Below are 17062 nucleotides of genomic sequence, written 5' to 3'. Positions count from 1 at the left end.
CAGGCCTGAAGTTTTATGTGAAATAGTTTTTTGGATCGGCTGATTTGCAAAACAGCGTTCAAGTTGATCAACTTTATTAAAGTTGTATGGAGGTGGAGAAGGTACACATGTTGGAATAATGTTTCAACTTACTGTACGACATATGGGTCTTGCGCATCGGGATTTGGCTGTTGCGTTTTGGAAGAATCTCTGATTTAAGATTGGATTATACTTTATTGTTATTAAGTTAATAATATGTTTATATGATTTGTTGGACAACTGTGAAGATCAAATAAAATTTAAAGAGATTTAAATTTAAATTTGTAACAAACTAAATCATATCTTTTTGTTGAAGATATTCAGGAAACAAATCAAATATCCAACAAAATCTGCAGTATTTCTGGAGAAAATCAAATCTCAAATCTATGAAGAAAAGCGCAGAAGAATTGCTATATAAGGAGGACACAACCGAATTTGGAATTCAAGCATTCAAGTATACACATTGAAGATCTTTATAGTGTTAGGTTTTGTGTCTTGTATTCCACGCTAATGCCCTAATAGGATTAGTGTAGAATCTATATCTACACTTCTATGTTTCAATAACTTGGCATAGAAGGTTTGTCTAGTTAAGTTGTAAAATTCAACATCATTCAATGTGTTGATTGAAGTTGATCACTAGAGTTTAGTGATTGTAATCTCCTATCGCAGGTTGTATGATAGAGAAATAAAGTGGGTGGATTCTCATATTTAGGGGGAGACTCATAATAGAAAGGCATTGGATAGTGTTAGGAAGAGACATTGAACAACATGGGCTTGTTTTGTAAGTCTAAATGTACTAAGCTACTAATAGTGAATTTTCTTTCTTTGGGTCGTGGACTCAACCCTCCATGCGTGGGTGTGATTTCACCGAATTGGATTACAAATTCTCTGTGTTATTTATTATTTTTCAGCTCCATCAACTTGCACAACTCATATTGTTATATTTGTATTAGTTCAAGTATATCTTGTCGAATTTGTTGTTAGAGCATCATGTTCGACATCTGTACCCTGAAACACATAATTTCAATTGGCATCAGAGTAGGCACTCTAGCTTGTTTGGTGAGCTCCAGGGAAGATAAATTCAGCTCAAATGGAGACAATGAAAGATGGATGATCAGTTCACAAACCACCTATGTTGGATGGCACTGACTAAGATTATTGGAAGTCAATGATTATTTTATTTCTCAAATCAATGGATAACAAAGCATGGAAAGTCGTGAAAAAGGATGGAAACATCCAGTTGTTACTACTAAAGATGGTTAACCAGTTTGAAACCAGAAGTTGATTGGACTGAGGCTGAAGATGTTGAAGCTCTTGAAAATTCCAAGGCTTTGAATGTTATTTTCAATGGTATGGACAAGAACATGTTTCGGTTGATCAACTTATGTTCAGATGCCAAAAAAGCACGAGAGATTCTCAAGAATGCACATGAAATCACATCCAGAGTTTGTATGTCAAGGCTGCATTTACTTACCACCAAGTTTAAAAATCTAAGGATGAATGAAGACGAGTCAATCAGTGAGTTTCACATCAAATTTCGTGATATTACAATCACTTCTTTTGCCTTTGGAGAAAAGATGTCTAAAGAAAATCTTGCCATAAAAATTCTTAGATCATTGCCTAAGAGATTTGATATGAAGGTGACTATTATTGAAGAAGCTCAGGACCTGAGCAGTATCAAGGTTGATGAACTAATTTGTTCCTTAAAAAGCTTTGAGATATACATTAATGACAGGACTGAAAAAGAAGAACAAAGGCATATAGCCTTTGTATCCAACTCTTAGGAAGAAAGAAGTCATGATGATGAAGAGGAGAGCATGTCAGATGCTATTGCTCTTCTTGGGTAAAAGTTCACCAATTCCTTGAAGTACTTAAACAGAAAGTGGATGACAAATGTTCAAGACAAGAGGTCGAACATCAGTCTCCAGAACAAAGGCAGTAGTGAAGATGATTCTAATGGTGGCAAGGGTACTAAGTGTTATAAATGTGAAGGTTATTGACACATTAAAGTGGAATGTCCTACCTTTCTAAAGAGACAGAAAAGGGGGATTAATCATCACCTGGTTTGATTTTGATAGTGAAAGTGAGTGAGAAATTTCCAACAATGATATGGTTAATTCTGGAAGATATGAATCTGCAAGTGTATCCAGTATTGAAGACCTGTTTGAAGAAGAGTTTGCTACATACTTCGGAATCTTGCACTCTAAGTGGAAAGAAGCAAGATTAAGAATAGCTAATCAGAAGAAAACCCTAGCTGTTTTTCAAAATGAATTAAAGGATTTTGGATCAACCATCACATATGTAGAAAAGGAGGTTTCCTCACTAAACTCCAAAAAGTATAATTTGTTGCGGTTAAAAAGCAATTTGATAACTGACTCAAATTCACTTGATGATATGATGGATTTTGGAGATATGTCATGTGATATGAAGAGAATAATTTATGGGACGAGCATGAAAGAGATGGAGATCCCCTCATAAGAGGTTGTTAAACCTGAAAAGAACACTAAGTGTGAATGCAATATCCTTTCTTAGAAGTTTTAAATGATGTGAAAACTAGACAATATGAAGTATTTGTATATTGGACCTTATCTCTATATGTCAAGGTTGCACTTTCATATTAGGACACTTATAGAATAAGTCAAAAGCATTTGGACAAGTCAAAAATATGCATTTTCATGAAAAATTATGTTTGGAGTTGACTCACCCGTGTTAGGAATCGACTCCCTCTGAAGCATATTGAAAAGAATTATTTCTGTAAAAAATGGGTCGATACATGGGGCCTTTGAGTTGACACACATCACTAAGGAGTCAATTCCCTCGAGTTGTGGGTCGACTTCCGCTAAAAATATTTTTGAAAAAAAGTCTTTGTCCATAATGAATTGACACACAGGTGTTATGGGCGACACACAGCACGAATGGGTCGACTCCCTCAAGTTGTGGGTCGAATCCTTCTGTAGTGTTTTTCAATTAAAATGTTTCTGCCTTCTGGGAGTCCACTCCCTCATTGTATGTGTCGACTCCCTCTGTTAAAAATGTCCAATTTTGTAATTTTGCAATTCTGATTTTTCTGTTTCATTCTTTTACCTCGCACACATATATATAATCATTCATGCATCATTTCAAAGCGATTGAAACCAGAAATATAAAAAGTATTGCTCATTATCTTCAACCTCTCTCTAGGCATACACACAACAATTACATAATCATTTTGTTGGGTGCCATCTAGATTTAGGTTGATAAGGTCCAATTTAGGATTGGTGTAATCAAAATTGGGTTGAGAATTATTTGGGGGTTTCAAGATAAATCCAATTGGGGTTTTCCTCCAAAATCAAGGAATGATTTGGGGGTTTTTCACAAGATTTTACAAATTGGATTCAGCCGAGTGAAAGCTTTGAAGAAAGACATTTCTGTCAAAGGAGTAACAATAACTTGAGGATCATTTTGGTAGCCTTGGGTCACGATACATTCGCAATTTGGATTCAACTGAGTGAAAGCTTCGAAGAAAAGGGTTCTATCGAAGGAGTAATGGTAATCATATGATCAAATTGCAAGTATCAGGTTACTTGATCGAGCTCAAGATCAAGGGAAGAGAAGAAGATAGAGTCAACATTAACCATAGGGTTTGGATGGTTGGATTGCTACTTTTTCTCTTGTAAACTATATTTGCAAAGGTTAATTTTCATTATCTCAATTCCTTTGGAATTGGTGGCAGACGTACCCATAGTGAGGCCGATTAGGGAACTGCCTAAACCAATCTATGTCTCTCTCTCTCTCTCTCACTATCTCTTTCTTTTACGTTTACTTGCAAATTGTGAAATTGTTGATTGTGCAATCGATACATAGATATAATTTCTTTGTCTAATACTTAAAACTATTTTTGTATAGTTGATTGCAATCTATATGATTTTAATTGGTTTCTCATATCAACAAAATCAAAGAAAATTCTGATTTGAAAAGATTGCACATCAAGTTTTTGAGAAATTGCTTAAGTCGGTTTTTGTTTTATTTTATTGGAAATTGACTACTAGTGTGTGATTTTTATTCAGACGTATTCGCTGAAAATATATTGATTTATTTTTCATCTTACATATTTTTTCTATCGGTTATCGCATATCCAGTCTTTTCGATAATGGTTCAGGATAGACAATTGTCAATCTGAGATTGCTTCCGCGCACCATAGTTAAAAAAAATTCAAAACATAACTTTAATAACAAAATATCATTTGCGATATATTCAACCCCCTCTAGATTGTAGCCTATCGTCTAACGCTAAGGTTCTGATGTCAGACCACATGTCTCAGATTCGTGCTCAACATGTATCATCTCATAACCATAGTAACAATTTGATATGTCACCATTGTGGAAAACATGGACATACAAGGCCTTATTTTTATGAAATGTTGAAGATCAAGGAAGCCAGGAAGTAGAGGAAACACAATGCTAAGACTACTAGATCATTAGGCCCATCAAGTAAATAATGGCATTGTAATGATAAGGGTATCTGACACAAGTCTAAAGAAAAGACTGCTTATGTCACCCCTGACAATAGAGAAAAAGAAAGAATCAAGATCTTCAAGAAATTTATTTATTGTGATCAAAGGAGGAATATGAATTTCAACAATTCCGAGGGTGATGTACCCAACAAAGGCAAAGGAGTTCTTATGAAGAAGGTCATATCTAAGGAAGACTTGGGGGCATGTAAGACCTCGGGATTTATAAAGCTAATATGGAGAGTCAAAGCAAGATGTCAGAACAGATGTTCCAACATCTGTCTTAGGAGTCTGAATCATCTCTCTAGAATGATTTTAGATTGTAGCAAGAAGATATAATTATAGGGAAGGCTGATGGTCTGTCTGGAGATCCTCCCAACTTTGAACAATACAATTTGGTGTAGAATAAGAAGCCAAAGGAAAAGACCATAAAGTGTCTTAAATATTATGCAAATGTACAATGTTTGCACCCGAAACAACATGGAAAAAATAGGTCCAATATCCGAAATGCAATAAATGTTGAAGCTTAGATGATGATCATTATGTATCTAGGTACAAAATTTGTAAGGATGGAAAAATCGTTCGAGATATATTTTGGACACATCCTGACTCCATCAAATTGTTCAACAATTTTCCCACTGTTCTCATAATTAATTCAACATATAAGACTAAGAAGTACATGATACCACTTCTAGAAGTTGTTAGTGTTACTTCTACACGTGTGACTTTTCAATTCGATTTGCATATTTGGAAAGTGAAAAGGAGGTTTTCTTATGTGAGATTTGGAAATGTGGCAGACTATGTTGAAAGGCTGAGAAAATGTGTCATAGGTGATAGTCACCAATCACGATACTGCGCTGATGATGAATTCGGTTGGAAAGGTGTTTTCTACATCATATGATTTACCATGTAGGTATCATATAACAATAAATATGAGAGGCAAACTTAAGCATGTGGTAGGGACCAAACAAATCAAGGTGAAGATAGAAAATTGTCAAACCTAGTGTGATATTGAAAAGCATATTGGATGCTTGAAAAGATACAATAAATTTTTCATTTATTGTGATGTTTAAGCTTTGCTAGGTAACAGTTAGAAGAATCATACACGTGTCCGGCATCTTATGAAAGAGATGAAGGCACATAAGAAATCATACAGACTGCTATACGAAAAAAAGAACATTTCAATAAAATTCATACATCTCTTATTCCTTGCATTAGCGGTCCATTAAAGATGAAAAATGGATGTGTTTCTCTGAAACAGGTCATCTTAAAGGTATTTTAGTAAATGATACAAATTTTATCATTAAAATCAACAAATCTAATCATTTTTTTAAGAGTCAGACATAACTCATATAAGACAATTAGAGTCGGACATAACTCATATAAGACAATTATTTTTTTAAGAGTCGGACATAACTCATAAGACAATTAGAGTCGGACATAACTCATAAGACAATTAGAGTCGGACATAACTCATAAGACAATTATCCATAAGACAATTATCATGAGACGGAGGGAGGATTATGCTAATCGATTTGAGAGGCTTATCAAGTTGTTATAGCTTAACACACACAACAGAACAAGAGGTGGAGACGAATTACTCAATAGTGTGGAACAAATTAGTCCCATTAGTAGTCGTGTTTGTATGGAAAGTATTCCACTCGTGAAGTCACTAAGTACATACATAAATACAATTTTTGTGATTTTCTAGAATTATGGAGATGGATAAAGCTGCTTCCTCAAATAATGCTATAAGTCACAAATATGATTCGCAACAAAGAAAAAAGTCAATTTAAGGGATTAGATTCTCGAGAGATGTAGAAAACAATCGTATCTAATCTCCTTTTTCTTCTAACAATAAAGTATATTTGTATTGTATAAGCCTTTTTCTTTTTGTCTCTTTTAAGGTAATTATTAAAACAAATACATGACTCAACTGGTGTTTTCCTAATTTGAATCCTAACTAAAAAGAACAAAAATTCCATGTGAAAAGAGAATCACACTTGAATTTAAAGGTTAGATTAATGCACAAAAATCCCTCTTAAGCTCCCAAGATGGTACAGCACCTGAACAAAAATATTGATATTCTGGTCTCAAAATTCTTTCTATTCTTCCTCGTCATCGTCTTCTTCAGGAGCCTCTTTTAGCCACTACAGATAAGATCAAATAAATGGCTTAAACAAGAAAGTAATGCATCTCATGGAATAGTTATGAAGAAGCAAGTAACATAATTAGTTTTGTAGGTGTGTAAAAATAGATGCAGATAACAAATACTCACTTGAATTAATTTTTGGGCTTGGTTTACGAATACTTTATCCGACTCATCTGCGTCCTTTTTCTCATCTTCCCAACTCAAAATAGCATCTTCTTCTACAATATCTTCATTATATAGGTAGTGCAAAATCTAAAAGCATTTAAGAAGTCAGAACAATGTGGTGAGAGTAAAAAAATATTGCTACTCCAATCATTTTTCAAGGAACGTATGTACGAGTATGATATACTGCTACTTCATACTTCAATAACCTTTCTGACAAGCATACCAACTGAATGAATACAATCAATAACCTAACCAGTAAAAGATAAGCATACCTTTGTGAACAATGGAGCAAACTCCTTGGCAGATTCCAAACACATTTCTTCAAACTTTAGAATCACTTCGATCTGGAGCGAAAACATGAAACAAATGAATTTAATGAGTTAATCAGTAAGAAAACAAGGCAAACAATACCCATCAACTCTAGCCACCATACAACTAAAAACATCATTATTAAATGTTTAATTTTGCAAAAGATAGTATTTTCCTTTAAGCCTTATAAAATGAACAATTGATGAAGCAGAGGAAATCACAAGAGGCCTATAATCTCAAAAAGGCTTCAGGTGAGAATTAAAATAATTCAACCGATAATTCAATAAATTAAAGAACACTACGCAAATGAACATGAGTAACTTCAGCAAGGAGAAAGAATTGGCAGATGCACCTGTTCGTCCATATCATTCAGATAGGATTTAAGAACCTTTTTCCATTTTGTAATTATGGCATTTACATTCTGAATCAAGCTATCTGAAAAAGTCATCCCAGATACATTCATAAAATCATTAAGCAACCACTAAGAATACAAAATATAATGAAACAAAACTTTAAAAAAATGGAAATGAATTTCTGTATTTAATCCTCAGACGATTCGGTAACAGGGAACTAGTATTTATACTAGTGTAACTACTTTTACTAAAAACTGAATTAGGTACTAGAGTAGCACACAGTTCAGCACTTGGCTGAATGACTAAACTATAGCCAATACAATAGTTACAGCCAAGTTATACTCACTCAGTGGTTTCTGATATCTCCTTAGGTATCCCTTTACCCTTTTTAATTTCAGTATCTTCTATTTGATTCAACACTTTCCTCACAGGAGCTTCCCAGTAAATTCAGTTAACCTGATTATTTCTGATAAGTTTTTTCCAAGATGCCAAGTTTCCTAAGCATGTTCTATGTCGAATAAAAAATGAATGGTAGAGATTAAGAAGACCCTGTAACAATAGAAAAATGGATGAAAGCTCACCAGCTGAACTATGAGGCATGTCTACAGCATGCTTCATCATTGCATAAAATAAAGCTCCAGCACAATCAGCAGTTATCTTATTGTATGACAACCTAACACGAATAAAAGCAATGTTTCTACAAATTAGTTCAGAGTGAATGCAGATTCAAATTGTCATCATATAAAAACAATCAAAACATGTGAAAGATAATAGTTATGAACACATTCCATGAAGATAGCATAGCTTCTATTGAAAAACACTCGGAAAACATTTTTCATTTTCTTTACCATTCCAGAATCTCAGTCTATGGAAAAAACTCCCAAACTCTTTTCAAGAATAACGTAAAACAATAAAGTACTTAAGAAACACGGGATATATAAATGTAGAAGCAATATAGAAGCAAATGGGAAGTCGGATAGGAAAACTGAAGGAAACCCAAGGTTTTTAGAACAAGTATATGATGCATCCACGAGAAATAAGAAAACAACTTATGTTCAAAGGTTTTCCATGTCTAACATCCTAAATACAGTGATACCAGATATATATGACTCGCATAGTTTATGCTTTAAAATCAGATGAAATTGAATGGGCATCCAGCAGTCAACATTCAACTGCAAATAATAGACATAAAAGTATATTGCATACTTCAAAGAGTTGATTTCTAAAGTCAAATGGACGTCTTGTATGTTTTCATGCACAGCCCTGAGAAAAGTTGCTTCAACCTGCACATAATAGACAATTAAAAAACTGATATCTGCAAGATGCGATCAATGCAAGTTTACTTGTCAAAAAACTCACCTCCTTATCAAAGTCATCTCTTAAATCGTCATTATCATCGTCTGAATCATTAGAATTAGGTATCAGCTCCCCAGAAGGTGGAAGAGTATTGCCATCATGAATTAACTCCAGTTCATTTTCCATAGCTTTCACTGCCTCCAAAATTTTATCTTCAGTAATAGGCGCCATTGAATGCCTCCACTCTTCCTCGTGCCCTCCTTCACATTTTGGCCAAACATAACCAACCCCACCAAAACCTAGCTGATCAATAAAAGAAAGAAAAATAAGAAACAGTGAATTTCCTATAAAATGAAATTTTTATCAATCAAATCTTAGTATAACAAAACACAACATCTTTATCATAGGATGCATCACTATGACCATTTGCATGGTCCAGCTGAATTGTTCGCCAAGAAACACAAAGTATCAGCAAATTTCTAGATTGGAATCAAGCAGGTCTCCAGACATATAGCTTATACACTACCAGTAATACTTGACATATCAGATAAGATAATATATTGTGAAGAAGTTTGCCAGTAAGAAAGACACCTTCCACATATCAGCTTCAAACTTCAATCTATATATTCATGATGAATGGAAAAAACAGGGATCACATAACAAAATCCACAAAGAGCTGAATTACATCAAGCACAAAGTGGACACTAGAGGCACCTCTATCCCGCATATATCTATCAGTTTAGTTTAGGTGCCACTTATAACAGTCATAAATTAGACATCTCCCTCTCACATCAATAAAGAAAACAATGACCAAATAGAACACAATTCTAAAATAAGCAGTTACGTAATATCTTCTGACTTGGACTACTCAACCAAAAAGGTCACACAAAAAAGGTGCATTTAAATTTAAACAGATCAACATCTATCCAAAGTTAAATGTGTATTAATTATACAATTTGATTGATGGAACTAGAAAATTTACATCTCTAAAAAGTCATTTGGCAATAATAATAATATTAAACATTAAGTTGTAGAAACAATATGACAGCAACAAAGCTAAACGATGGTTGACATCATAAACTAAGAAGCTTTACAGAACAAACCTCTGAAGTAGGGTTATAATGTGCATCCGATAATTCTGAAGCAAACTCTCCCTCTGACTTATCCACTGTGCTGGTGATGACTGCATAAGTGAAAAAGGTAATAGTAAGCTATATATAAATGCATTTAACACATCCAGACATAGTATAAAGAAAATAAAATTAAGCTACAACTCAATGGATGATAACCCGAAAATCAAGTAAAGTATTTTTTATGACCTAAACATTTTATTTAATACCAATTACATATTACAACCAGTTAAGGAGCTCAGCTTTATCAAAATTAAAGCATATTATAATTTATAAATTAAATTAAAAGATGAAAAGACAAATATCAAACTTGATATATGAGAGTGATTTATAATATGAACAAAATACATTGCATATACGAGGTATTTATTCCCATTGTTTTTTTAATTGATAATTTTAAAAAAAAAATGGTACTTATTGATAATCAAAATGAGTTGAGGTCCTTAACTTTACAGTAAAATTGGAACCTAAACACTTTTTCCTTAGTAGCTAGAGAAAGAGGAGGAAGACTAAGAAAAATTAAGTGCGATCATCCATCCAAAAGGACTCAAATCTATACAGCTTCTCTAAATTTGTTTTTAACAAACCATAATAGCAAGATCAATCCATGTACTCAACCTGACCTTAGTAGATAGAGATAGTGATTATTGCACTTTCAAAAATATACTGACTAATCAAAATTAGCTAAACAATGTACTTATAGCTCAATCAACAACAGTTTCATCAAAACACTTAATTAGAAAAAATTGGTTTTCAGAACTTTTGCTAATGCAATAACCTAATGATTCAATTCTTTACAATAAATAAATCTTTTAGGCATATGCATAAAAGAAATTTACTCCAATTCAAAATATTTATAAAATATCAAGTGCACCCGAGTATCTCTTTTGAATATTATCAAAGTTAAATAAATCAAGTCCTTATAAAAACTTAAACATCTAATCCAGCTCAACTACCCATTCGAAGAATTAGATACCACTAATTCAATTCTAAGGAAAAAATCATAGGTGGCTATAACGTCACCTACACAATTTTTTTCTCACTAACTGTTAACTCCCAGGCAATTATTTATATGCTAGCAGTATATCATTTCCAATAGCTAATAATTAAATGCAATAATAATAATAATAATAATAATAATAATAATAATAATAATAATAATAATAATAATAATAATAATAATAATAATAGGATAATGAAGGATGGGGTTTATTCTTCCAGGCACAGTTAAAAGCTTTACGAAAAATTCAGTAATACCACTAGTACTATCAGCATATTCGAGCTCTTCATCGCTATCTTCCTCAATTGGCTGCTGTAGTAGCGATACTTGTGAATAAGGAGGAACAACAAACTCCTGCCCAACTATAACCTGGAAGCATGAAAGACAACAATGTCAAATTTCCATCTTGCAAAGAATAACTGAAAAAATTTATATACATTCCCATCTAACGACAAAACACAGACATAAAAAAGCGCTGCAAATTTCACAAACATCTTAGATACATTTGGGGCCGTCAAATATGAAAGAAAATCACTAGATTATATATGTACAGCATAAAAAATAACATTATGGCAGCTAATAATAGTTACTATATTGTAATAATACTAAAATACTAAACCAAAAAATTAAGGGCTTCAATTATTCTCAAGCATCAAGTAAAGCATGTAACTTAAAAGATTTTGAGACTTAGATTTAGGGATAACCTGACGACTGTGGTGAAGTGTAAATAATTTTGACACAGACCAGACCAAACGTATGAGAAACATTAAGGATGGAAGTATAGGTATTAAAATGATATAGACAGCACAGAACACAAACCTTAAAAGACAATACTACACCAGGTTCCAGAACAGATCCTGATTTCATGATCACCCCCTCACATACAATGGCATGCCTAAGTTCGCAACCATCTTCTATGGTGACATTGTCCCATATATAGCACCCCTCTATGTGTACATTTGATCCGATTTTACATCCTCCTCCCACAACGGAATTTAAAATGTTAGTGTTGTTGCCAATTTTGGTGCCAGATCCAATAACAGAGAACGGGCCGACAACAGCTGACTGTGATTGTGAAATTTCTGAAAGGGGAGAAAAGAATTTGTCAAGACGTAGTACATTAAATAAAGGGAAACAAAATATGTCAAATTAGTTTTGACCCAGCAATCCACAAGAGTCCTAATACAATAATTAGTTATTTAAGAAAATAATACAATAATTACTTGCTGAATACATGATTCAAAAAACTGAAGTTTATATGAAGGGAACAACAGTGTGAATTAAGCAAACAGCCAGTATAATAGCATACCATTCTATTATTTAATGTTAAAAACTTTTCGTTAGCATACCCAGTCAACACCAAAACTTTCATCCATACCTGAGGCACGATATATTCCCTGTCTTTCAAGCTTAGTAGTTGTGTTGCCAAAATTCATAACATCAGGGACCAGTGGATATGTCCATCTATGAATTATATCTTTGCTGACAGTGGCATAGCTTCGGAAATTATCAATCCTTGCAGCATAGTCTGAGCGGATTTCATGCACAAAAATTTTATATCCCATTATCTGAAAGAAAGATATGGTCACGTTGATGTGGTGTATACAGAATGCTACTGGAATATATTGGAAACAGAAATGATGAGCTTTTATATCAAAGACTTAAGGACATGTGCAAGAAACACATAAGATGCGTTTACAATTACAAGTCGAAATGTCCAATGCAGGTCCAAAAACTTTTGAATAAGTGTTCTAGTACTTATGTACATTTTATGGATGAAGTCCCAACACATGCAGACATATGATCAATACAAAAAAGCATTCAATCTTATAAATATTCTCAACAAACAGGGCACCTCAGAAGGAATATAGGTCTGTAAGAGACAGAAATGTAGATTTATTTCATGCAAAAAAGTGAATCAAAAGGATAAGCTTTTTTGATCTATTAATGACTTAAGAAGAACTTTCAAAAAAATCATTCATGTCAATTTAGAATGTGAAAGAGAGATTACATCATCAACAAGCAGTCCCTTGACAAAATGTCGCCGAAGATGTTGGTAGTCAAAATTGTCTGTAAATAGGGTAAGGACTTCTGGTGAGCAAATGTCGATGTAACAATCCTGCAGAAAATAAATCATTGGCTTAATGACTTCAGAAATTTTAATAAGGTTTATCAGGCGAGAGATATGGCCAAAGAAAGCAGCATTAATAACAAAAAACAGTAGTCAGTTTTGTAACCAACTGACAAAGAACTTCAATTGGTAATAAATCATTGATTGATAATCAATAGATAGTTTCTTGGCATGGCCCCAATCATGAGGTAAACATCACAGGTATTGTTAACCGAGCCTGAACTCTGCAGGTGTTTTCATGAACATAATATTTAAAAGTAAACAAATACATACATTTTGTCCTGAAATTAGCATGAAGCTAATCTGAAAGCAAGGTAGATAGATATGAAAAAAGGAGGCTCAACCTGCTTGTCATGGTGCAAAGAGAGGGAAGGATTATCAGCAAGCAATGAATTTTCAAGATGTAAAGTGCCTTTTGAATAGTCTGCCTTATCCTCATAAGACAAAAGTTGCTTCGTATTCGGATCAATGGCCATGAAAATTTCATCGGTACCAAGTCGAGACTGATGGATTGCTGGATGGGTTTTAGACCGTTTGATAACCATGGTCATTACAGCATTACTATCCTTCTTCTTCCTTTCTTTATGTTCTAAAAGTGCTTGAGTAAGTGACATGTTGCTTACAGTATCTCCACTGATAAGAACAAAATCTCCTTGTATCTTCAAAAAAAATGAATTATCCAAAAGTGTTACTACACAAAACTTGGTCCCAATGAATTAGTAAAAGCATGAAAAGTATGTATTAAATGCGTAAGCAGTAGTAACTATTTACAATAATGCACCAAGTCATAAAAACAAAACTCTACAACACATAAAAGCTTCTATTTTTATTCTTTGTTCTTTTAAAGAAGCTATAAAACTGACCATACATCTTACAGCTATGCAACTACTACTAATAATAATAAAACAAACAACAAGAGGTGTGAATGACTAGTTCTTATCTGTTATAAGACCAAAGCCTGTTTACTACTACAACAAAAAGAGAGAAGTCAATTGTAAGATGATCACAACCTTATCAAGACTAAGAGCTAGTTTGGGATCTTTACACATGAGAAGACGGCTCTTTTGAAAACCTTGATAATTCAGGTACTTCAAAAATATAAAAGTACCATTGTCTGAAGTTTATCTGATACTGATGTGGGTTTGATTCTTACTCAGGCGGGATGTATCCAATTTTGATTCTTACTCGGTAAATATTCAATAGTTATGTTCTTTCTATATATACATTTCCACCAATACTTCTCCAATACATCTTATAAACTAAAGACACAGCTGTGGTCCAGATAGGATACATCTTACGAACTAAAGACACAAAATTGATTGTTTTTTGTGACACATTCTGCTGTTAGGAACCAATACGTTCCAAAGTTGAGAGTTTACTCTCGAAGGAAAAGGGACCATTAAATGTAAGTGGCAGTTAGTAGTAAGAAGTCGATAGAGGGAGGGGAAAACTGGCAGTTATAGGGGGGGCTTATGAATATTGCTGCACCTCATGTTTGGGATTATTCATTGTGATTGATCTAAATAAAAACTGTATTCAGTTGGAAAAGGGATATCCTCCCTTGGAAGAGAAATCCCAGCAGGTATTTCTTTTAGGGAAAAGCTAACATGTGCCCTAAGGGCACAAGTTAATGAGATATTTATAGAAATATTTTTTTGGAACGCGTGCATTCAATGTATCGAAACTTTAAATATGACTTTATTGCATTTAATTACTTTGAACTTTTTCTAATTATAGTATCCTTAACATGTGCCCTTAGGGCACATGTTAGCATGACCCTTTCTTTTATTCTGTCTCTCTCTATCTCTCTCTCTCATACTCTTTCTCTCTCAAATATGATTATTGATCCACAGGACATTCATAGTAGAAGGAACAAAAGAAATACTAATATGGATGTGGGAAATATATGTAAATATGCCTAGTTGGTAGGATCACAATTATTTATGATCATCATATATCATATATTAACTGCTAAAATGTTTGTGTTAACGAGTAAATGATAACGCAAATGTCTTGATTTTCAAATTTTTCTCCTTAACAGTACGAATCCATAATATACTAAGCAGGAACAGGACAAACATTGTTCAATAAAATTTATAATCCTAAATTCTAATATCGAATTTAAGTCATACAATACATGCGAACATAAGTGTAGTATATCACTATCAACTATATAGCCAGTGATTATCAGACAAATTGAAATTTATATGGAAGAATTGAAGAACAAAACGAAGAAAAGCCATACCACATTGCGCTCGTAGATAACACGCATTGCGTCTCCAGCACTAACAGAATTCTGCGACTCTATAGTTGTTACAGTGAAATTAGGATGAGAAAACCACTCAGATTTCTCCAAATAGTTAATCACCTGTTTCGCATGAGCACAACAGAAAACAAAAACCTCTTCTACACCAGCCGATTCAAGCCATGTCAATGTGTAATTTATCATCGGAACATTCACCAGTGGCAAAAGCACCTTCAATCAACAAATCAACAAAGATATCACAATTCAATAACTCAAAATTCAAACAGAAATAATACTGAACGAACTGTGTTATGTATGAACGATGCAGGAATACACAAATTACTTTGGGGCGTTCAAGAGTGATAGGTCTGAACTTTGTAGTAAAACTATCGGCTATGAGAATCGCTTGTAACGGAACGCGAACGAGGTCGTCGTGATCCTCTGAAACCCTAGCGGCACTCTTCTTCGGTGCTCCCATATTTTGAAGATACTGTTCACAATAGTGGCAACAATGAACTGAATCAGTACAATTTTACTTTAGTTGATATTAATATAAACTGCGTATGGAGTAAAATTTTGAATTCAGTGATGGATTTTCTTCTTCAGTACTATTTGATTCTTCGGTGGAGTGAAGTGCAGTAATGGAATCGAATGAGAGAATCAGTGTGGAATATGGAGTAGAGAAACGGAGGTAGAAAGAGCTTCCGTGCGTTACCACCGGAAGTGAAGATCGTGGCCGGGCCGGACTTGAACGGCGGCGGAGGGTTTGCACGAGACAGAATCGTTTTCGTTTGGGAGAAGAAGCTAAAGCAAGTTTATTCTGATACGTTTTTTTTTTTGATAAAATATAAAAATTGATTCTTTTAAATTTTATATCTGATAAAAATATATAAAATTGATGGCTTAAATAATGATTTCGTCCCTGTAAGTTAGCGTGTTTTTGGTTCTAGTCCCTGAATCTTTTTTTTCGTTACAAGTCCCCATATGTTCAATTCGCTTTGGCTTCAGTCCCTCATGTCAAAGGAACGTTAAAAAAAGGATTAGGTGGCAGACGTTGCTGACATGGATAACATTGTTTCATTTTATTTTATTTTTCATTACACATGTGGACATCTTCTCTTTGCAATATATTAAATAGGGACCAAATAAAAAAAAAATAGAATTTGTTCTTCTTCTCCTTCAAGGTCATTAACTCCAAAATCCCTCATCTTCTTCGCTGCACCTTTTCATTCCCTTCTGCCATGATTTCTAATTCGTCTGCTAAATCTTATCACGTTGAAGCACCGGTTTGTGGTTGCAATAGAAGCATGAAAATATTTATGTCAAACTCCATTGATAACCTTAAAAGGAGGTTTTGGAAGTGTTAAAATGTAGGGTTAATGTATAGTTGGGTCATGGGGGTTCTTTGAGATTGGCAAAAAGGAAAAATTGAAGATTAAGTTGGAGAAGGAGAAGATGAAGGTGACACTGTTGAAGTTGTTGTTGGTTGGGTCATGGGGATTCTTTGAGATTGGCAAAAAGGAAAAGATGAAGATTAAGTTGGAGAAGGAGAAGATGAAGGTGACACTGTTGAAGTTGTTGTTGGTTGGGTCATGGGGTTCTTTGTTGCTTGTCACAAATGGTGTTGAACCCAGTTGTTTGCAGCTTGTCACAAATGGTGATGAAGATTAAGTTGGAGAAGGAGAAGAGGAAGGTGACACTGTTTATTATTTTTTAGTTCAGTCCCTGTAACATATATGTATTTTGGAAATGGTCCATGTACCATATGATGAAT

The 17062-nt window shown here is 33.9% G+C and overlaps 1 protein-coding gene across 2 annotated transcripts; it reads right to left on the bottom strand.

The window, feature by feature from the left end:
- Positions 1 to 6323: 6323 nt before the first annotated feature.
- LOC131652974 (uncharacterized) lies at positions 6324 to 16119 on the bottom strand. 2 transcript variants are annotated; one of them, XM_058922977.1, is made up of 16 exons: positions 15898 to 16119; positions 15632 to 15778; positions 15289 to 15519; positions 13388 to 13702; positions 12924 to 13031; positions 12291 to 12480; positions 11732 to 11994; positions 11170 to 11281; positions 9886 to 9965; positions 8846 to 9085; positions 8693 to 8769; positions 8068 to 8159; positions 7486 to 7568; positions 7097 to 7168; positions 6786 to 6911; positions 6324 to 6657 (listed from the first exon to the last, which is right to left on the bottom strand). In XM_058922977.1, the coding sequence occupies exons 2-16, from the start codon at positions 15764 to 15766 to the stop codon at positions 6613 to 6615; spliced, it is 2169 nt and encodes a 722-aa protein (XP_058778960.1). In that variant the 5' UTR covers positions 15767 to 15778; positions 15898 to 16119; the 3' UTR covers positions 6324 to 6612. The 2 variants fall into 2 exon arrangements, with proteins under 2 accessions (XP_058778960.1, XP_058778961.1); XM_058922978.1 differs by having other exon boundaries at positions 16004 to 16117.
- Positions 16120 to 17062: the final 943 nt, after the last annotated feature.

Source organism: Vicia villosa, linkage group LG2 (assembly GCF_029867415.1).
Source record: "Vicia villosa cultivar HV-30 ecotype Madison, WI linkage group LG2, Vvil1.0, whole genome shotgun sequence".
Taxonomy (NCBI): domain Eukaryota; kingdom Viridiplantae; phylum Streptophyta; class Magnoliopsida; order Fabales; family Fabaceae; genus Vicia; species Vicia villosa.
The sequence above is the reverse complement of the archived record's forward strand: the minus strand, read 5'-3'. Positions and strand labels throughout refer to the sequence as shown.